The sequence below is a fragment of the Aquarana catesbeiana genome, linkage group LG05 (assembly GCF_042186555.1).
Source record: "Aquarana catesbeiana isolate 2022-GZ linkage group LG05, ASM4218655v1, whole genome shotgun sequence".
In the NCBI taxonomy this organism is placed as follows: Eukaryota; Metazoa; Chordata; class Amphibia; order Anura; family Ranidae; genus Aquarana; species Aquarana catesbeiana.
In genome coordinates, this window is record NC_133328.1 from 398,953,444 (window position 1) to 398,976,757 (window position 23,314).

Below are 23,314 nucleotides of genomic sequence, written 5' to 3' on the forward strand. Positions count from 1 at the left end.
GCAGGAGGGGGAACGTCCTCTAACTGTATATAAAGACTTGTATTTTGGTTCTAATAAATGAGTCCATGTTTAGCAACTAAACAAGCATCGTCTTGTTTTGTGCTTGTGAGCGGTTGGGATATCTGATATTTATATTCAGACTGGGAGGAAGCGGTATATGACGAAAGCACTCAAGCGGAGTGTGGGACGTTCCGTTACAGTATCGCCCGCAAATAGAGATTGAACCTGTTTACCCCATTTTCCAGGTCGTTTATGAACAAATTAAATAGCATTGGTCCTAGCACAGAACCCAGGGGGACCCCACTACCCACCTCAGACCATTCCGAGTACTTCCCATTTATCACCACCCTCTGAACTCGCCCTTGTAGCCAGTTTTCAATCCATGTACTGACACTATGGTCCATGCCAACGGACCTTATTTTTTGTACAGTAAACGTTTATGAGGAACTGTGTCAAATGCTTTTGCAAAATCCAGATACACCACTTCTATGGGCCTTCCTTTATCTAGATGGCAACTCACTTCCTCATAGAAGGTTAATAGATTGGTTTGGCAAGAACGATTCTTCATGAATCCATGCCAATGATATCGTTCTCGTTACTAAAATCTTGTATATAATCACTTATCTCCTCCAAGAGCTTGCATACTATTGAAGTTAGGCTAACTGGTCTGTAATTCACAGGGATGTATTTTGGGCCCTTTTTAAATATTGGTGCTACATTGGCTTTTCTCCAATCACCTGGTACCATTCCAGTCAGTAGACTGTCAGTAAAAATTAGGAACAATGGCCTGGCAATTACTTGACTGATATCCCCAAGTATCCTCGGATGCAAGCCATCTGGTCCTGGTGACTTATTAACTACTAGCCGACCAGCACAAAACAATGTACGTTGACACAATGGCACGGCTGGGCAAAAGGGCGTACAGTTATGTCCCCTTTAAATCGCGGCATTGTGGACGCGGGCACGCCTTTGTAAACAAGGCATTTCCCCGTTCTGCCTAGTGACGTGACAGGGATCTACTGCCACTGTCATGTCAGTGGAAGCCCACCCCCCCTCCCACACACAGAACACCTCCCTAGAACACACTTAACCCCTTGATCTCCCCCTAGTGTTTAACCCCTTCCCTGCCATTTACACAGTAATCAGTGCATTTTTATAGCACTGATCATTGTATAAATGACAAAGGTCCCAAAAATGGTGTCAAGTGTCCCATGTGTCCGCCATAATGTTGCAGTCACGATAAGAATCGCAGATAGCTGTCATTACTAATTACTACTGCTTCACTCCACTCTGCCATGTCCCACATTGACCTACTCCTGGTTTTGCCCGCTCTATTACCTGACCTGCTTGATGTGGGGTTCGGTGTTAGGGTGCTCTCTGACCATTCCCCATATTGGGTGATCATAAGTTTGCCGGCTCTCCCCATGGCCCATATATGGAAACTAAACCCTTTCTGGCTTACCACTATGTCGGACCTGGAGAGTATCCAGCAAGAATGGGTTCACTTTTTTCATACCAACCGGGGTCAGCATCGCTTGGGGTGGTGTGGGAGTCCTTCAAGTTACATGTCCGAATTATCCTTTCCGCACGCATCAATAGTCAGAAGGCCTCATCCAAACTCGTACTTCAACAGGCGGAGGAACGTCTGAGCTCTCTCGAGCAGGTGTTCCTCGCCTACCCATCTGCGGCCAACGCTTCCCTTGTGAGCCTACAGTCTAGACTTCCTGACCAAGTACACTTTGAAAAAGCTAAACAGGGAATTTTCTTTAGTAAGAAATGTATCTTTGAGCACGGTGAATATGCAGGCAAACTGCTCGCTTATATGGCCCACCTTGACCATAGGCCTCCGGTGGTAGTCACGCTTCAGTCAGCCTCGGGGACTATGATTACAGACCATTCCCATTAAGCCGATAAGTTCAGGGGGTTCTCCTCTGACCTCTACACCTCCACTGCTAGTCATTCTCAAGATGAACTGGTTATATTCCTTCGGATCGACTTACCCACCCTCACTTATTCTCAGATCAGCCAGCTAAAGGTGCCGATCACCACAGACTGCATAGAGGAGGCACTGGCGCATCTCCCACCTTCTAAGGCACCTGGCTCCAACGGCCTTCCACTTGAGTTCTATGACCAATTCAGGGAGGTTCTCATCCCCAAATTGCAATCACTATATGCCCACATATTTGACCCTGCCACACTCCCAGTACCCATAGGTGAAGCCCTTGTTGTCTTAATACCCAAACCTGGGAAGGATCCACTCTTTCCAATTGTATCCCCCAATCTCTCTCCTGCAGTTAGATGTCAAGATTATAGCCAAAATTCTATCCCTGGGGTTTAATAAAGTAATATTTAGTTTAATATATCGCGATCAGACGGGGTTCATGCTCAACAAGAACACAAGCGTTCAACCTCCAAAAGCTCTTGATGAATATTAAATCTACTCACAAAAATACTGGATCCAGGGTAGTGGTCAGCTTGGACGCCGCCAAGGCGCTTGACTCCGTGGAATGGAGCTACCTGTGGGAGCGTCTCCACAGATTTAGCTTTGGCCCAAATTTCTTAAAAGGCTCCAACTCCTCTACCAGGCTCCTACTGCCCGAATCCAAGTCAATAGCATAATTTCAGACCCCTTCTCCCTATCCTGTGGTACCCGTCAGGGTTGCCCCACATCCCCACTACTGTACGTCCTAGCAGTAGAGCTCCTTGCTATTGCCATCAGGGCACATTTGGACATCAAAGACCTCCGCATGGGAGGGGTAACCGAGGTCCTCAGTCTCTATGCGTATGACATGCTCCTATACCTGGAAGACGCCGGCCCTTTACTCCAGGCAGCTCAAACAATTCAGGGCATATTCTGGATTGCAGATCAACTGCACTAAGTCCCAAATCCTCCCAATGGATGTAGATAACCCCACAGCAGACCAAGCTGCACTCCCCCTGGTCAGAGCCAGTAGGATTAGGTACCTAGGTGTACAAATCTCACAGACCCTCATGGACTACATAGGCCTAAACTTATTACCCCTCTACGATCTACTAAAAACCAGATCTGGTCCGGACCCCACCATGGAATTACGGGATGCATTCATTTGGTAATAGTTTGGAAAATGACACTTTTCCCCAAATTGCTATACCTTTTTTTGGCACGTCCCCCTATACATCCCCATACGGGTCTTCAAAGCCATGGAATCTATCCTCAACACGTTCGTATGGGGCGCGTCCCGTCACAAATTGTCATGGTGAGCTCTGAAGTGTCCTGTTTACCTGGCTTCCAATGCAATATTCCCAACGCACACGTTTCTGCAGAAATGGCTGTATTTTCAATTGGGTGCTGAAGTGACCAGGATCTCCAAAACTTTAATCAGCACATTTTGATGTTTTGGAGCCACGCAGGACCCCTTCATCAGGCATGTCACACTATATATATATACATACATACACACAAATCAAACTTTTCAACCTTTTGCCACATTTCAGGCTTCAAACATAAAGATATAACATTTTAATTTTTTGTGAAGAATCACCAACAAGTGGGACACAATTGTGAAGTGGAACAAAATCTATTGGATATTTTAAACTTTTTTAGCAATTAAAAAACTCAAAAATGGTGCGTGCAAAATTATTCGGCCCCTTTACTTTCAGTGCAGCAAACTCACTCTAGAAGTTCAGCGAGGATCTCTGAATGATCCAATGTTGTCCTAAATGACTGATGGTGATAAATAGAATCCCCCTGTGTGTAATCAAGTCTCTGTATAAATGCACCTGCTCTGTGATAGTGTTCTGTTGAAAGCGCAGAGAGCATCATGAAGACCAAGGAACACACCAGGCAGGTCCGTAATACTGTTGTGGAGAAGTTTAAAGCCGGATTTGGATACAAAAAGATTTCCAAAGCTTTAAACATCCCAAGGAGCACTGTGCAAGCGATCATTTTGAAATGGGAGTATCAGACCACTGCAAATCTACCAAGATCTGGCTGTCCCTCTAAACTTTCAGCTCAGACAAGGAGAAGACTGATCAGAGATGCAGCCAAGAGGCCCATGATCACTCTGGATGAACTGCAGAGAACTACAGCTGAGGTGGGAGAGTCTGTCCATAGGACAACAATCAGTCGTACACTGCACAAATCTGGCCTTTATGGAAGAGTGGCAAGAAGAAAGCCATTTCTCAAAGATATCCATAAAAAGTCTCGTCTAAAGTTTGCCACAAGCCACCTGGGAGACACACCAAACATGTGGAAGAAGGTGCTCTGGTCCGATGAAACCAAAATCGAACTTTTTGGCCACAATGCAAAACGATACGTTTGGCGTAAAAGCAACACAGCTCATCACACCATCCCCACTGTCAAACATGGTGGTGGCAGCATCATGGTTTGGGCCTGCTTTTCTTCAGCAGGGACAGGGAAGATGGTTAAAATTGAGGGGAAGATGGATGCAGCCAAATACAGGACCATTCTGGATGAAAACCTGTTGGAGTCTGCAAAAGACCTGAAACTGGGACGGAGATTTATCTTCCAACAAGACAATGATCCCAAACATACAGCAAAATCTACAAAGGAATGGTTCACAAATAAACGTATCCAGGTGTTAGAATGGCCAAGTCAAAGTCCAGACCTGAATCCAATCGAGAATCTGTGGAAAGAGCTGAAAACTGCTGTTCACAAACGCTCTCCATCCAACCTCACTGAGCTCGAGCGGTTTTGCAAGGAAGAATGGGCAAGAATTTCAGTCTCTCGATGTGCAAAACTGATAGAGACATACCCCAAGCGACTTGCAGCTGTAATCGCAGCAAAAGGTGGCTCTACAAAGTATTAACGCAAGGGGGCCGAATAATTTTGCACGCCCCACTTTTCATTTTTTTGTTAAAAAAGTTTCAAAAATCCAAAAGATTTTGTTCCACTTCACAATTGTGTCCCACTTGTTGGTGATTCTTCACAAAAAATAAAAATTTTATATCTTTATGTTTGAAGCCTGAAATGTGGCAAAAGGTTGAAAAGTTCAAGGGGGCCGAATACTTTCGCAAATATATATATATATATATATATATATATATATATATATATATATATATATATATATATATATATATATACACACATATATATATATATATACACATATACACACACAGTGGGGACGGAAAGTATTCAGACCCCCCTTAAAATAAGCCATTTGCTAATATCGTTTAAGTTCATTTTTTTTCCTCAATGTACACACAGCACCCCTCATTGACAGAAAAACACAGAATTGTTGACATTTTTGCAGATTTATTAAAAAAGAAAAACTTAAATATCACATGGTCCTAAGTATTCAGACCCTTTGCGGTGACACTCATATTTAACTTAGGTGCTGTCCATTTCTTCTGATCATCCTTGAGATGGTTTCACACCTTCATTTGAGTCCAGCTGTGTTTGATTATACTGATTGGACTTGATTAGGAAAGCCACACACCTGTCTATATAAGACATTACAGCTCACAGTGCATGTCAGAGCAAATGAGAATCATGCGGTCAAAGGAACTGCCTGAAGAGCTCAGAGACAGAATTGTGGCAAGGCACAGATCTGGCCAAGGTTACAAAAAAATTTCTGCTGCACTTAAGGTCCCTAAGAGCACAGAGGCCTCCATAATCCTTAAATGGAAGACGTTTGGGATGACCAGAACCCTTCCTAGAGCTGGCCGTCCGGCCAAACTGAGCTATCGGGGGAGAAGAGCTTTGGTGAGAGAGGTAAAGCAGAACCCAAAGATCACTGTGGCTGAGCTCCAGAGATGCAGTCGGGAGATGGGAGAAAATTGTAGAAAGTCAACCATCACTGCAGACCTCCACCAGTCGGGGCTTTATGGCAGAGTGGCCCGACGGAAGCTTCTCCTCAGTGCAAGACACACGAAAGCCCGCATGGAGTTTGCTAAAAAAAAAAAAAAAAAAAAAAAAAAAACACCTGAAGGACTCCAAGATGGTGAGAACTAAGATTCTCTGGTCTGATGAGACCAAGATAGAACTTTTTGGCCTTGATTCTAAGCGGTATGTGTGGAGAAAATCGCTCATCACCTGTCCAATACAGTCCCAACAGTGAAGCATGGTGGTGGCAGCATCATGCTGTGGGGGTGTTTTTTAGCTGCAGGGACAGGACGACTGGTTGCAATCAAGGGAAAGATGAATGCAGCCAAGTACAGGGATATCCTGGACGAAAACCTTCTCCAGAGTGCACAGGACCTCCGACTGGGCCAAAGGTTTACCCTTCCAACAAGACAATGACCCTAAGCACACAGCTAATCGAGCCAATTGAGCATCTCTGGAGAGACCTAAAAATGGCTGTCCACCAACGTTTACCATCCAACCTGACAGAACTGGAGAGGGTCTGCAAGGAGGAATGGCAGAGGATCCCCAAATTCAGGTGTAAAAAACTTGTTGCATCTTTCCCAAAAAGACTTACGGCTGTATTAGATCAAAAGGGTGCTTCTACTAAATACTGAGCAAAGGGTCTGAATACTTAGGGCCATGTGATATTTCAGTTTTTCCCAGCCCAGCGAAAGGCATGAGGCCTGAAGATAAAATCTCTCGTAGCTTCTATTGCCAACATAAATCTACCAGGAGCTTGCCAGAACCTGGGCCTGCTGAACAGGGATAACTGAGCACCTGTTTAAAACTGGTCTCTCAAGGATTTGACATATACCAGATACTGTCAGCACAGACTGAGACACTCAACCTGTCAGGAAAACAATATATTTTTTTTTTCAATAGGAATTCCAACTCTCTATCCGTTGGATCCATAAGTATTTGAGCATTGTCTGCCGGACAAAAGTCAAACTTTTGATCAGAAGATATAGCAGCGTCAATTGCTGGTATCTTCCACCTTTAGAAAGTTTTTTTTTTCTTTTTTCCCTCCATATGATAGAGTGTGAAAAACTTTTTAGGAGGGAAAAAATGCTTATCTGGGTAATCCCACTCAGAATACAAAAACTTTCCCCAACAATGAATGGACAGGAAATGCATGCACAGCTTTGAGGAGGCTTTAGCGAACCCAAAACAAGAAGGTGACAGTCAGTTAAGTGTAGCATAAAACGTGGAGCGGACCATCTTCTCCCGCCCCCAGATCCTCAGTTTGAGGGTACTAGGGTAATGGAATGGAATCTGTCGCATTTTATCCCAATCTGGGATGCGATTAAAGTCGCTAACCTTTTTCCCATCCTATCATGGCTGAGAAAAAAAATTTAGAAATATAGGCAGGGGCTGCAGTGTTTTAAACAGTTGCAATTAACATTCCATTAACCCATGACTGCCGGTTCACACAGGGGCGACTTGTCAGGCAACCTAGCCGCCTGACAAGTCGCCTCCCGTTCTGTACTACGGAACCGTTCTAAAAGGAGCGACATAAGTCGCTCCGACTTAGAAAAAGGTTCCTGTAGTATTTTTGGGGCGACTTCAGGCGACTTGCATTGACTTCTATACAGAAGTCGTTTTGCAAGTCGCCGAAGTCGTGTGCAGGTCGCCTCGGTGAGTCGTGCCACCCCTGTGTGAACCGGCACTGAAGGCTCACTCTGACCAGCCACCCCCTCTCAGGGGAGGATGCTATTGCAAAGATAAGTTTTAGGCTTTCACAGCTTGAGGAAGATCCCTTTAGCCCTCTTTTGGGGTGTTTCTAACCCCCCTTCAGACCACAGCCCAATACACAAAAGCAGAGGTTCTACCAGAAGGATCGCATCCACCGCTTGAGCAATAGTCTTATAGCCACTGCTATTAATGCTCAGCCTGATGCGAATAGTAAATGTGTCAAAATAGGAATGCCTGTGTAACCAAACCACTTTCATGCCCCCTCTTTGCTCTGGAGCTCAGCACAGAACATCTTCACTTACGACCAACACCTTAGACAGACACTGGCGAAAAAAAACTGAGGAATTCCCAGGATGGGAGGGGTTATATAGGGAGGCAACTTCCAGTTTAGGGTGTGCCAGTGTCCAGCTACTGAAGGTGGCCTATAACCCACATAGTAACTACTATGGCTCTGTGTCCTGTGATGAACGATTAAAGAAAAATGAAAGAACCCATTCATACCTATTAATGTATGTGCCTTACCCCTTGACATTTGCAGTAGCAGCACCCATGAGTTCTGAACTACAAAGCTCTAGAACTGATGGGCAACTGTGAAGCATTGGAACGGGCAAGCTAAAAGTCTTTGGCAAAGTAAATATTTACATAGGACATCCTGTAGGCCTCCCAGGTGCTTCAGCAACAACCTAAAGTGACTTAAGGAATTGCAGTTGTTATGCCCTTAGCCAATGGTGGCCAGTTCATTAGGGGCGCCGTCCCCTCTATCCACGCCACCCCCTAAATGAATAGAGCTTATGCTATGAATAAATCTGTCCCCTGCTGCCGCAGCAACCCCCTATTCATGCGTCTGGCCCCTTTCAGGATGCCAGGTGCGTGAACTACAGCGGCAGGGATGTTTTTCTTTTTTTTAAGCACCTGATTAGAGCCATAGGCTCCAATAGGCTTCAAAATAGGGTGGGCTCATGGCGCAGAGCATTACGCCATGAGCCCACCCAGGTGTTACAACAAATTAATATTTGCTATTGAAACACAGATCCTCAATCCAGCCAATCAGAAGCAGGTCTGAGACCCGTTTTCCGATTAGCCAAAAAGAGATTGCCAATAGGTCGCTGAGGAGGGAAGAAGCCGCCACAATGTCCGTGGAGAGCAGGGGAAGGGAAAGCAGTCGCCGAGCAAGGGGAGCCGGGTTCACACTGGTAAGACACGACTGTTGTACAACCGTCATCCTACTCTGCCCTGCATCATCAGTCCTAATTGCATCCGACTTGAACAGGATAAGATTTTGCTCCAACTTTGAGATAGTCTGACTTGTCCTTTGACCAATCAAAACAATCCCAGTGTGACAAATTCCTTTTACTTCTGCTGTAATCACCATGTTGGATGTAACAAATCAGATGGTTAGGAAAAGGATCCGACTTCAATGATATTCAATGGGCTGAAGTAGGACCAAAGTAGTGCAGGAACCTTTTTAAAAGTCGGACCGATTTGTGTCGAACCAATTAAAGTGGAGTTCCACCCAAAAATGGAACTTCCGCTTTAAGTGAAGGTGACCTCCTGACATGCCACATTTGGCATGTCTTTTTTTGGGGGGAGCAGATACCCTTTTTTTTAGAGGGATCCAGCTCCCACTTCCTCCCGGGGCGCTGGAAGGAAGATCACTTCTCCCCCCTCCCTCTGACAATCATCTGGGACACGTCACAGGTCCCAGATGATTGCCCGGCCAGTCAGTGTGCTGCGTGGCTCGCGCATGCTCTGTGCGTGCTTAGCTGTGAAGCCACAGCCGGGCGCCCACAGTGACAATGCCGGCGCCGCAGAGAGGAGGGGGAGAGAAACGGTACTTCGTTCTCCCGCATCGCTGGACCGTGGGACAGGCGAGTGTCCGATTAATAAAGGTCAACAGCTTGACTTTTTGTAGTTGCTGGCTTTTATATGGGTGGAATTCCGCTTTAAGACAGTTCTCATAGGGAATCGTTGATTTACACACGTCACGAGACATATGCTCCCAAAGTCGGAGAGTATGTCGTACCAATGTGATCCCGGCCTTAGACCCCTTTCACACTGACAGACCAATTGGGTCTGTCTGTTTCAGGCAGACCTGACTGGACCATCCATTGCTCTCTATGGAGCGGCAGATGTCAGTGGACATGTGTCCGCTGACACCTGATCCAATCCTGTCTGCTAAAAACAGATGAGTGGGGATCGGATGGAAACAGATAGACTGTACCACTGCCATTCGACAGCCCAGTGGAACGACACAGGCCTGTCATCCGCCTGCTCAGCGGGGATCAGCAGAGAGCCCCTGCTGAGCAGGCGGATCTGTTGGCAGACTCTCGCCAAGGTGAAAGGGGCATTAATTTTTAAGGCCCATTCACACCAGCCCTGCTAGATAGAGTTGCTCAACGCATAGATAAAGCAAACTGACTTATGTCCTACTGCTTCAGTTTATATTAACCCGCTGCATTTTCAAGGTGCTTATGCTTACGGGAGATGCAGCCGACTCTTCACTGGAGCTGATAGATTTCACAACTGGCTGTGAGAAGTTAAAGTCTGGAGCATCAGCAGAAATGGTACACTAGAGAAAGTGGGAAAACATTACAATTAGGAATGCAGCATCAAAAACAAAATCTATATCCATATCTCTCTATACACATACATACACAGAAATTTGCAACAAAATTTTAAACTACTCACTAGCTTTTCACCAATATTTACCTCATCGCTTGCCTTGAAAAAAAAACAAAGAAAACAGGCTAGGTTACAAAACTAATGGTAGAACAACAGTTATTTAACCACTTATGCCCCCTTCCTGCCCAGGCAAATTTTCAGCGTGGTCACACTTTGAATGACAATTGCGCGGTCATGCAACACTAACCATATGACATAATCATTTTTTCACAAACACAGCTTTCTTTTGGTGGTATTTAATCACCACTGGGTTTTTTTTTTTGCTAAACAAAAAACCTAAAATTTTGAAAAAGAAATGGTGATGCGAGAGGGTGGAGCTGTGATATGGGCAGGCTGTGATGTGGAGAAGGGCTGTGATATGGGGGAGCTATGACATGGGAGAAGGGCTCCGATATGGTGGGCTGCTATTTGGGCAGGCTGTGATGTGAGCGGGGGCAGCTATGATATGGGGGCTGTGATGTGAGCAGGCTGTGATGTGGGAGAGCTGGGATATGGGGGCTGAGGTGTGAGAGGGGAGCTATGATATTGGAGGGGGGGGGGGGATTTGTTGTATGAAGGGTTTATGTGAGGAGGGGGGCTGTGATTGCAAGGGGGGCTGATGTGAGGTAGGGGTCTGTGATGGGAAAAGGGGGACTGAGGACACTAATTTAAAGGGGGCTGTGATGTGAAAGACATGAGTAATAGAAGAAAAATTAGATTCAGACCTACACAGAAAGTAAAAGGTTACCAACCGGACCTCGGTGAATTTTAATTCAGTACCCCTGATATACACAATTACACATAACTAATGTGTATGGTGCTGTATCCTTAAAAAGAAAAAATACTAAACTTCAGTTTTAATTAGTGATAAACATATTTGGGGTCAGGAACAGCGCTGGATCGAGGTCAGGTTCAGGCAAGTAATCGTATATTCGGAGGGGGCTGTGGGGAGCTGAACACGGAAGGTTTTTAACTTTGCTGCAGAGAATGCATTAAGATAAAAAGCCTTTAACCTTCACAGCCACTTTAAACGTTCGCAGGTAAAAGTACAGAAAAAATTATTTTATATGCTTACTTGCAATATTTTTCTTTCATATAAACTTTTTAGTTCACTTGAAATGTGCCTTTCAACTTTCTAGCAAGTATGACTTCAGAAGAATCAATTCTTCAGCACAACCACAGTTCGCCATGCCTCTTGACATGTTATAGCCATCTCCTCTTCTGGGAATGTCCACTAACTGTCAGTGCTGGCTCAGCATCTCCACAGGAACGGCAAACATTGTCATCACCGATGCAGGACCATGACCAAAGTCCTATTTGACCCCCGCTGTGAGATGGCTTAAAGCTCATCTAGCAATCGTTCCCAGCTGCACACATCCCCTTGTCTGAAGGACCACTGACACGTTCCTTTCCTATGGGCTGTGATACTTCAAATCTATAGGTTGAACTAGACCTCCACATACATCATCCGCTGACATTGCCAACTTTATTCTTGCCTGAACACTCTGATTGCGGTGCCATTCACCATTTCTTGAATTCAAATTTTCCTATATAAATACCTCTGATGAAAGGACGTTGAACCTGAAACGCATTGGATACCAGAAAGCATTTCGGCTACTGGAGAGAGACTACTTTATATACGTACTCTTTGTATTCTATTGCAAGATATTATATTATCTATGTTTGCGTTTATTTTATCAATCTTGTGAGGATTTTTTAGCTAATATTTTGTAATAAAATTTTATATATTCAATTAGCATTGTTGCCAATTTAAAGTCCCAATTGGGGGTATCCAATTTTCTCTATATATACACACAGGGATGTGACAAACCCACTATTTTTTCCTGATATGGTAAAAACATTTATCTTGAAAATGGGTGTCAGGCAGGACTTTTAATGCAAGAGACATTCTTTGTCTCTTCTGTATTAAAGCTTCTTACCTGCCCCAGAGTAAAGTAAGCTGTGCAAACGCAGCTCACAGCACAAATTCGACAGTGCCAAATCTGCCAGAACTCCTGCACGAAGTGACGTCTTCAGACGGTCAATGACAGCGGGAGGCGCGTGAGACCCTGAAGCACGAAGGGGTCAGCAGCCAGCGCATCGATCTATTCCAGGTGAGTATTGTTCCGCTTTAATGCATTCTCTGCATGAAGGTAAAAAACCTTCAGTATGCAATGCCCCCCAAATGCCTCTCGATCTAGCGATGTGGTGTATAAAAGTGTAGTGCTAATACAAACAACAAATTAGAAGAGTACCCTCCTGTATAGTAGGAGGGGTATACATAAAGTGCAGAAAGAAATACTTTGATTAGAGTTAGTGACTAAAACCCAAACAAACCAAGCTACATTAGCAACATGATAGATGGAAAGATTGAAATAAAAAGTAGAAAAACTAATAAGATCAGTGAATGATAGCTAGGTGCACGAATAGGCTCATACCACAGCAAGTATTACATATGAAGACCAAAATTGGCACATAAAATAAAAAAAGTCCAAAATTGCTAAACATGTGTTCACACGGCGTAGATATTCCAAAGGACTGTAGTCACACCAGTAAACAAGAGGAGGCTTACCAGATGTCGATGACCTGGAAAGGCTTACGCCCCCTAGGTCATATAGGCTTGTAAGTCAAATGACTTGATGGGTAAACCGGACTATGCTGGCGCAGCAGATCTTGAAGCAAAAAGCAGACTTTAACGTAGACGTTGGAGGTCATCAGATTGAAGGTAACATTCCAATAGGTGAAAACTCTGTGTTCAAAGGTCATGCAGAGATAAATGAAAAATTCCCATAGCGCTATACCTTTTGAATAAGTTTTTATTTATAAGGTAATACACTCACATGTTAGAGGATCATCAATTAGGCTCGATAGATACAAGAACAAAAAGCGGTATATGTATGTGGGTCCACCCGACGTGCGTTTCAACTAAAAAGCCATCTTCTGGGGTGCGGACCCCACATACACCACCGCTTATAAATCATTAATGACCCCACACAAACGATGCATAATACCGGAAGTGAACGTTAATTGCGTCACTTCCGGTTGGTTTAAGTGTAGAACAGGAATATCTATTAAATATGCATAGAAGGTAGAAAAAATATATGTATATATGTGCCACACAAACAAGTTATAAGTGTGAACAAACTCTGTAAGACAAATGGTTGAGAGCGGCTCCAGGCCTCGTTATGAGGCTGACTCAAAGCGTCACCGTATCTACTCTCCATAGCACGATAGCCAGGAGATAGAGCCAAGCCTCACCTTGAGTTGGAACACACAGCGCTGCCAATTGCAACGTCATGACGTCACGAACGTTACGGCGCAAGGCCCAGACCTCGATGTGGGCGCCGGCACATAACTGGGTTACACAAAGTCACATGACACAGCCGCCAGAGGCGCTGCCGTATTACAGACACCGGCGCTCACATCTAGATACCAACCAGAGGAACAGAAGGCCACTAGATGGCGTTAAAAGAAAAATATGTAAATGAATGGGATTTTGTATATAAATGGATATACAAAAAAAATATATGGAAATGAATGGGATTTTTTATATATAAATGGATGAGATTTTTTGAATGCATTGTTCAATACGGGGCCATCAATTACAAATTACAAAACAATAGCTTGTGTGTGTTTAATCATTTCAAATGGTCTTTTCTTACTACATTTTCGACCCAACATAAGCAAATGTGTACCAAATAAAACATTTCTGTACGTGTGCAACTGTAAATGTCGTATACCTGTTGACATGTACATGTGGTAAACAATATGTTGGCCGAACAACTAGGTCTTTCATGGTCAGGGTAACTGAGCATATTTAATCTGATTAAGTCTGGAAGCACTAAGCATACAGTACCTCGACACTTTAGACAATATCATGACCGTGACCCCACTGGTACGCAATCTTTGATGATAGATCGATATATTGCCCCATGGAGGGGAGGAGCAAACAAAAGAAGAGTTTCCAGACTCTAACCTTTCTGGATATAAGAGTTACAGACCCACTATCCACAAGGAATGAATGTGGAGTGGGACATTAACTCGTTTATTAATCAATCTTAAAAGGAACAACTTTTCTATCATTTTTACTAATAATTTTTTTTTTTTTTTTTTTTTAAATAATGTATTTCACTAATTTGCCAGCACGTGGCTATTTTAATAATATTTTTATTCTTTTTAATTCTTTTCATCTTTTATTATTTTTTCATTTCTATCAATACAGGATATATCTAAAGTATATTCTTTGGATTGTGAATATAACTCAAGTAAAAAAAAAATTTTCCATGGAAATTGGGATATTCTACATATATTATTTTACTTCGTTGCATGTAATGGATGTGTTTTTCAAAGTAAAATAAAAATAATTTGTAATTGATGGCCCCGTATTGAACAATGCATTAAAAAAATCTCATCCATTTATATATAAAAAATCCCATTCATTTCCATATATTTTTTTGTATATCCATTTATATACAAAATCCCATTCATTTACATATTTTTCTTTGAACGCCATCTAGTGGCCTTCTGTTCCTCTGGTTGGTATCTAGATGTGGGCGCCGGTGTCTGTAATACGGCAGCGTCTCTGGCGGCTGTGTCATGTGACTTTGTGTAACCCAGTTATGTGCCAGCGCCCACATTGAGGTCTGGGCCTTGCGCCGTAACGTTCGTGACGTCATGACGTTGCAATTGGCAGCGCTGTGTGTTCCAACTCAAGGTGAGGCTTGGCTCTATCTCCTGGCTATCGTGCTATGGAGAGTAGATACGGTGACGCTTTGAGTCAGCCTCATAACGAGGCCTGGAGCCGCTCTCAACCATTTGTCTTACAGAGTTTGTTCACACTTATAACTTGTTTGTGTGGCACATATATACATATATGTTTTCTACCTTCTATGCATATTTATATTTTTTAATAGATATTCCTGTTCTACACTTCTGACTAACAACCGGACGTGACGCAATTAACGTTCACTTCGGGTATTATGCAATGTTTGTGTGGGGTCATTAATGATTTATAAGCGGTGGTGTATGTGAGGTCCGCCCCCCAGAAGACGGCTTTTTAGTTGAAACGCGCGTCAGGTGGACTCACATACATATACCGCTTTTTGTTCTTGTATCTATCAAGCCTAATTGATGATCCTCTAACATGTGAGTGTATTACTTTTCTTTTAAATAAAACTTATTCAAACGGTATCACGCTATGGGAATTTTTCATTTATCTCTGCATGACCTTTGAACACCGAGTTTTCACCTATTGGAATGTTACCTTCAATCTGATGACCTCTAACGTCTACGTTAAAGTCTGAATTTTGATTCAAGATCTGCTGTGTCAGCCTAGTCTGGTTTACCCATCAAGTCATTTGACTTATAAGCCTATATGACGTAGGGGGCGTAAGCCTTTCCAGGTCATCGACATCTGGTAAGCCTCCTCTTGTTTTCTGGTGTGACTACAGTCCTTTGGAATATCTACGTCGTGTGAACACATGTTTAGCAATTTTGGAATTTTTTATTTTATGTGCCAATTTTGGTCTTCGTATGTAATACTTGCTGTGGTATGAGCCTATTCGTGCACCTAGCTATCATTCACTGATCTTATTAGTTTTTCTACTTTTTATTTCAATCTTTCCATCTATCATCTTGCTAATGTAGCATGGTTTGTTTGGGTTTTAGTCACTAACGCTAATCAAAGTATTTCTTTCTGCACTTTATGTATACCTCTCCTTTCTATACAGGAGGGTACTCTTCTAATTTGTTATATTTGTATTAGCGCTACACTTTTATACATCAATACGCATCACTTTTAGTCCAAAGTTGTGTTAGCTGCTATAAACAGTTTCATTCTACACAGCGCTTTATTTCCCCCCTATTTTTTCGATCTAGCAATGTGCACGAGAATCACAGCATTCTCATCTTATGACCTCCAGGGACAAAAAGGTTAACGAACCTGAAAATCCCTAACAAATCCACAAGTGTAAACAGAGGTCACTTACCTTAGTAGAAACTGGTTGTCTAACAGGAAGTGGTGAAGTCCTCTGTTCAACGTTCAAACTAAATTTTGGAAGCGCAGTCATGCTTATTGGCAGGGGTATTGCAGGTAGACAGGGAACCTCTACCGCCTACAAAGTGGACAGCATTGTCAAAGTATTGCAGCACTGTAAAACTGTAAATTACCTAAAAGCACAAATTGACTTGGATAAAGTATTACCTCCTCCGATGGCTTTGTTGACCCTCGCTCCCTCATCATTTTTCCTCCACCCATTGTTGAACCAAAGCCATTTGATGCTGGGGTACTGAAGGTGGGGTATGAAAAACTGTTTGAAAGAATTACAAACTTAAAAGATCAGTAATGACCACACACATTTATATACATCCATGTGTATTAGCGGAAAGATTTGTCAGATTAATGACACAGTACTCAAAGAATGCTGAGATACTAAGACCCCTTTCACGCTGGAGGCGTTTCAGGCGCTTGAGCACTAAAAATAGCGCCTGTAAAAAGCCTCATCTGCAATCCCAGTGTGAAAGCCAGAGAGCTTTCAGTGGGGCGCTGCGCTGGCAGGACGTCAAAAAAAGTCCTGCAAGCAGCTTCTTTGAGGCGATTTAGGAGCGATGTATACACCGCTTCTAAAGTGCCCCTGCCCATTGCAATTCATTAGCAGCGCTGCCGAAGTGGCCGTGGCATCGGCGTTTTGAACCCTTTATTTGGCCGCTAACGGGGGTTAAAAGCGCAGGTAAAGAGTCACTAAAACCAGCGGTGCTTTACCTCCGACACCTGGGCGATGGCAGTGTGAAAGGGCTCTTAGTGACAAAGTACTGCAGATATTTACAATCAAAAGTCCAGAAGAGCTCATCTACATACAGACTAAGGGCAACCAATAAATGTAGTTTATAGAGAAAAATTACTGATAATTTCCAAAACAAAAAATGCCACTAACAAGACCAGAAAACAGTATGAGCTCAACAGGGTACCAACCTTGTTTGCTGTGGTATTATATCAGGTTCATCATTTCCTTTTTCCTAATAAAGAGAAAAAAAAAAAAAAAAGCAGACTTAAAGATATATACAAATACTTACACGTGCTAGTGGCAAGCACAATAACATGCCTCTATCGCCTTTTCAAAGCAGATTGCTCAAGAAGCACTTCTGGAACCCCTGCAAATATCCCAGACTGGCACCTAGGCCATCACTGCCAACATCTCTTTCTGAAAATGTTAACTGACAGCAATGCTAATTGTATGGGCTTCATACTTTAAGTCAATGACCCAGAACAAATATGCTGATCAGGATTTGACTTCACTGCTTCACTCTTGGCAGCGACACCATGAATGGAGGCCAGAGGCCACTAAGTGACTAGAAATATTGGTAACAGAAGTCTACTTTTTCTTTCCTCAATACTTTCTTTAGAGTAGACCTGTGTTTTTCTCAGGCAGAGTACTGCAACGTTCTAAAATGGCACTCTAAAATTAGACATCCAACTTCCTGATGTTTTTAAAACCCCCTTCTTTAAAACTCACCTTGTGCTTTTCAGAATTTTGTGTTCTGCAACTGTTTGCGTTGCTCTGCATGGATGCAAGGGAAGGTCTGATTTTCCTCAGACTGGAGGATACAGAAATGGATTGCGGTGTAACTAGCTTCTGTACAGGGGGAAAGGACGACTCCACCTAGGGTATATAAAAGACAATGATTTTACACAATGACATTTGCTGCTACAGTGGGGGAATTATTTGATCTCTTTCAGATTTTGTAAGTTTGCCCACTTACAAGGAATTGAAGGATCTAAATTTTTATCACGGGTGTATTTTAAACGAGACAGACAGAATATCAAACAAAAATCCAGAAAAAACACGATACAAATATTATAATTATATGTTTCTTGTAGTTGGTGACTAGGTTTGTCAATATCTCAGGAGGGATTTTGATCCACTTTACAGATCTTCTCTAAATCCTTAACCACTTCAGCCCCAGAAGGATTTACCCACTTCTTGACCAGGCCATTTTTTGCGATACGGCACTGTGTCTCTAACTGACAATTGTGCGGTCGTGCAACATTGTACCCAAACAACATTTTCCCCACAAATAGAGCTCTCTGTTGGTGGCATAAACAAAATAAGACCAACGTGTGTGTGTGTGTGTGTGTGTGTGTGTGTGTGTGTGTGTGTGTAATATATATATATATATATTATATATACACACACACACACACACACACACATATATATACACACACAGTGGGGATGGAAAGTATTCAGATCCCCTTTAAATCTTTTAGGTTCATTTTTTTTTCCTCATGAATGTACACACAGCACCCCATATTGACAGAAAAACACAGAATTGTTGACTTTTTTGCAGATTAAAAAAAAAACTGAAATATCAAATGGTCCTAAGTATTCAGACCCTTTGCTGCGACACTCATATAGTTAACTCAGGTGCTGTCCATTTCTTATGATCATCCTTGAGATGGTTCTACACCTTCATTTGAGTCCAGCTGTGTTTGATTATACTGATTGGACTTGATTAGGAAAGCCACACACCTGTCTATATAAGGCCTTACAGCTTCAAAGTGCATGTCAGAGCAAATGAGAATCATGAGGTCAAAGGAACTGCCTGAAGAGCTCAGAGACAGAATTGTGGCAAGGCACAGATCTGGCCAAGGTTACAAAAAATTTCTGCTGCACTTAAGGTTCCTAAGAGCACAGTGGCCACCATAATCCTTAAATGGAAGACGTCTGGGACGACCAGAACCTTTCCTAGAGCTGGCCGTCTGGCCAAACTGAGCTATCGGGGGAGAAGAGCCTTGGTGAGAGAGGTAAAGAAGAACCCAAAGATTACTGTGGCTGAGCTCCAGAGATGCAGTTGGGAGATGGGAGAAAGTTGTAGAAAGTCAACCATCACTGCAGCCCTCCACCAGTCGGGGCTTTATGGCAGAGGGGCCCGAAAGAAGCCTCTCCTCAGTGCAATACACGCATGGATTTTGCTAAAAAAAACAAAAAAAACACCTGAAGGACTAAGATGGTGAGAAATAAGATTCTTTGGTCTGATGAGACCAAGATAGAACTTTTTGGCTTCGATTTTAAGCATTATGTGAGGAGAAAAACAGGCACTGCTCATCACCTGTCCAATACAGTCCCAACAGTGAAGCATGGTGGTGGCAGCATCATGCTGTGGGTTTTTTTTTCAGCTGCAGGGACAGGACGACTGGTTGCAATCGAGGGAAAGATGAATTCGGCCAAGTACAGGGATATCCTGGACGAAAACCTTCTCCAGGGTGCTCAGGACCTCAGACTGGGCCAAAGGTTTACCTTCCAACAAGACAATGACCCTAAGCACACAGCTAAAATAATGAAGAAGTGGCTTCACAACAACTCCATGACTGTTCTTGAATGGCCTAGCCAGAGCCCTGACTTAAACACAATTGAGCATCTCTGGAGAGACCTAAAAATGGCTGTCCACCAACATTTACCGTCCAACCTGACAGAACTGGAGAAGAATGGCAGTGGATCCCCAAATCCAGGTGTGAAAAACTTCTTGCATCTTTCCCAAAAAGACTCATGGCTGTATTAGATCAAAAGGGTGCTTCTATTAAGTACTGAGCAAAGGGTCTGAATACTTAGGACCATGTGGTATGTATGTATATACACACACAATATATATATATATATATATATATATATATATATATATATATATATATATATATATATATAGATAGATAGATAGATAGATAGATAGTATTTATTGGCGTATAACACTCACTTTTTCACCATGAAAATCGGGTGCAAATAGCGTGTGCGTGTTATACGCCAATACTTCAATTTTAGATGCCTCTGAGGGGACAGGGAGGGTGGCGGGATGAGTGCCGTCAGATTAAATACAGTGAGAATCTCTTGTTTACTTGGCAGCCTCTGTAATAGAAAGTCCCGTCTCCTGGGCCGCCATTGGACCATTGTTCTGTCTATCATAGGAGATTCTCACTGTATGTAATCTGTCGGCGCTTGTCCCGCCCCCCCCTCCCTGTCCCCTCTAGGCTGCAGATGGCCATCGATCAGGCTACACTAATGGCAGTGGTGAGGCTGCTGCATTGATGGCAGTGGTGAGGCTGCTGCATTGATGGCAATGGCAAGGCTGCTGCATTGATGGCAATGGCAAGGCTGCTGCATTGATGGCAATGGTGAAGCTGCATTGATGTAGACCAATGAGGCTGCATTGATGACACTTGTGAGGCTGCAGATGGGCACTGACCCTTTTTTTGCTTCAAAGTTCCTTATTAAAAATTTTAGTTTTTTTCCTGAAACTTCCCTCTTAAATTGAATGTGCGTGCTATACGCCTGTGCGTGTTATACGCCGATAATATATATATACACACACACACACACGATCGGCCTCTACCCCCATGACAGAATGGAGATCTGTCTGTTTACGTTGACAGATCTCAGTTCTGTCCTTCTCAGGAGCAATCGCGGGTAGCCGACAGCCATGCGCATTGGCTCCTACGTCACGCAGCGCGCGCCCCCTATACCCCTTAAAGTGCCGCCGTACAGCTACGGTGATTCACACAGGCATGCCATACTGCTGCCATCAAAGAGGAAGCACATTAAGGTCATGGAGTGGCCTAGCCAGTTTCCAGATCTTAATTCTATTAAAAAAAAAAAAAAAATATGGGAGGGAGCTGCAGCTTTGAGTTGCTAAGCGACAGCAAAGAAACCGTAACGATTTAGAGAAGATCTGTAAAGAAGAGTGGACCAAAATCCCTTCTGAGATGTGTGCAAACCTGGTAACCAACTACAAGAAAGGCCCTACCTCTGTGCTCGCCAACAAGGGTTTCTCCACCAAGTATTAAGTCATGTTTTGCTTGGGGATCAAATACTTATTTTACCCAAACTGCAACTCAATTTAGAACATTTATATCAGGGTTTTTTTCAGGATTTTTGGTTGATATTCTGTCGCCATCATTTAAAATACACCCATGATAAAAATGAGACCCTTCATTTCTTTGAAAGTGGGCAAATTTACAAAATCTGTAGGGGATCAAATATTTTCCCCACTGTACAAGAAAAACTTAAGATGTGGCAAAAAAAAAAAAAAAAAAAAAAAAATAAAAAACCTGTCTGCTCAAGTCATACTTAAAACCAGTCTGAAAAGTAGGTTAAATTGAAAATCTTGGCAAAACTGGAACAAATATGGAGCCAATGTCATAAAAAGAACCATGTTTTTTTTAATTATTATTATTAGTGTTTTGTAATAATTAACTAAAATGGAAAGAACAGCTAGCAATCATTGTGTTCCAACAGTAGGGACGACTCTCTGTGCCTTGAATTTGCATGTGAACATTTGGTCAACATCCCATGGGCTTAAAAAGCAACAATGCACTCATACCTTCTTTCTTTTAGACAAACTTTCTCCTGAGAAACTTCTCTCTGCTGCCTGTTAAAACAATACCAAAAATAAAATTAGCTATACAAAAATTTATAACCAATTTTTTTAATTCATTTTTGGATAGAGTGAAGTATTGAAAAACTGTCAGGTTTTACTGCTGTCTGGTGCTTCATTAGAGATTTTCCTTACTCACTATCGCAGTGGCAACCTTTAAACCAGATGAAGTGATGTAAACTTTCCAGCAGCAACAGATATAAGTAAAATACATTTTTATTTCAATGTAAAATTCCTTATTTTGGAGTACCTTGCAGCCAACGTTCGTACCAGCAGAAACCTCAACATCCACCTGATAGGATTTAGGACAATGTGAGGACCAGGTGGCAGCTCTGCAAATGTGGGATACAAAAGCTTGAGACTAAAAAAAGCAGGGGAGACACCAACAACCCTGGTGAAATGAGCTCCGATGGGTCAACAGAGGGCTCTCTACAGAGGGAACGATCTCTCCATTTCTTATCCCTGCAAAGCAGGGTTATTTTCTGTTTGAAAATTGAAGGACTTGTGAATGGACTAGGAGCACACTGATCAGCACGATCACAGTCCAATGAAACCACAAGTCCATCTTCCGCGGTGGCAAACGGGACTCAAAGTGTATTCATTCACAGATCTCCACAAAAGAAACTACATTTAAACGTGGCAGTCGCTGTAGGGGAGAGTGAAACCCTGCCCTTTAAAATGTTCCGCTGATTAGAATAAAAAAGTAATGGTTATTAAATATAGAATGATGGATTCCAGTTACTTTTATCAAGTTATATTTAATGCATACAGGTTGTTTCGCAAACTCTCCTAGAAGTCTTCTCTCCTGGCAGCAGCATTTGGCGGAAAAAATGCCTGGCACTTGTAAAAGTTACAGGCGTCAAGAGCATGGGTGTGAATTCATTTAATTGGCCAGAATAATCATTTATTCTGGCCATTGAAATGAATTAACATTCAAGCACTAAAAAACAGGCCTATCGTTAACAAGCATTCAGATGTGTTCACAAGCATCAAGCGTTTTTTTTATGCCCAAACTCTGCTGCTCCTGGATGCACTGGCAGTATTTTGTTCTGCCTCTAAATGCTGCTAAAAACCTGTGTGAAAGGACACACAGGCCAGCATGCAGGGGAGTTTAGAGGCAAGAAAAAAAAAAAAAAAAAAAAAAAAAAAAAACACAACCACACGCTTCTAGAAGCGGCGGGAAATATGTCCAGTGTGCATTAAAGCTGCACAATTAATCGTTAAGAATCGAGATCGCAATTTTTTTTTCCCCCTCGCGATCTTAAAGTATTTTCCCAATTCTCTGCTCAAGCCAAAAAACAGGCAGTCTGCCAAGTATCACAACATTCCTCAGCCCTGAGCTAACTATAAACATTGTAACGTTTTGTTCTTTAGATCAAAGGAATGAAAGTCAGTCTGTAAATGAGGGAAGTTTAACCACTTAAAAAGACTAAACTTTTTCCTGACACTTGTTGGTTTTAAGTAAAAATAATTTTTTGCTAGAAAATTACTTGGAACCCCAAAAATATTTTTGCAGAGGCCCTAGAGAATAAAATGGTGGTTGCTGCAATATTTTGTCACACTGTATTTGCGGAGCGGTCTTTCAAGTGCAATTAAAAAAAAAAAAAAAAAGCACTAATGAATTCAAAAATAAAAAAACTAAAAAAGTAAAAGTTAGCCCAATTTTTTTGGTATAATGTAAAAGAT

The 23,314-nt window shown here is 42.6% G+C and overlaps 1 protein-coding gene across 2 annotated transcripts in view; it reads right to left on the reverse strand.

Annotated features, from left to right (window-relative positions):
- NUP153 (nucleoporin 153) overlaps positions 1-23,314 on the reverse strand; it is a 142,126-nt gene that overhangs the window by 43,265 nt on the left and 75,547 nt on the right. For both annotated transcript variants that reach the window (XM_073631115.1, XM_073631114.1), the window contains exons 8-14: positions 21,575-21,622; positions 17,716-17,862; positions 17,175-17,218; positions 16,407-16,512; positions 16,192-16,317; positions 10,232-10,264; positions 10,023-10,112 (exon numbers count right to left, since the gene is read on the reverse strand). In XM_073631115.1, the coding sequence (XP_073487216.1) occupies positions 10,023-10,112; positions 10,232-10,264; positions 16,192-16,317; positions 16,407-16,512; positions 17,175-17,218; positions 17,716-17,862; positions 21,575-21,622 (594 nt within the window). The remainder of the gene's footprint in view (positions 1-10,022; positions 10,113-10,231; positions 10,265-16,191; positions 16,318-16,406; positions 16,513-17,174; positions 17,219-17,715; positions 17,863-21,574; positions 21,623-23,314) is intronic.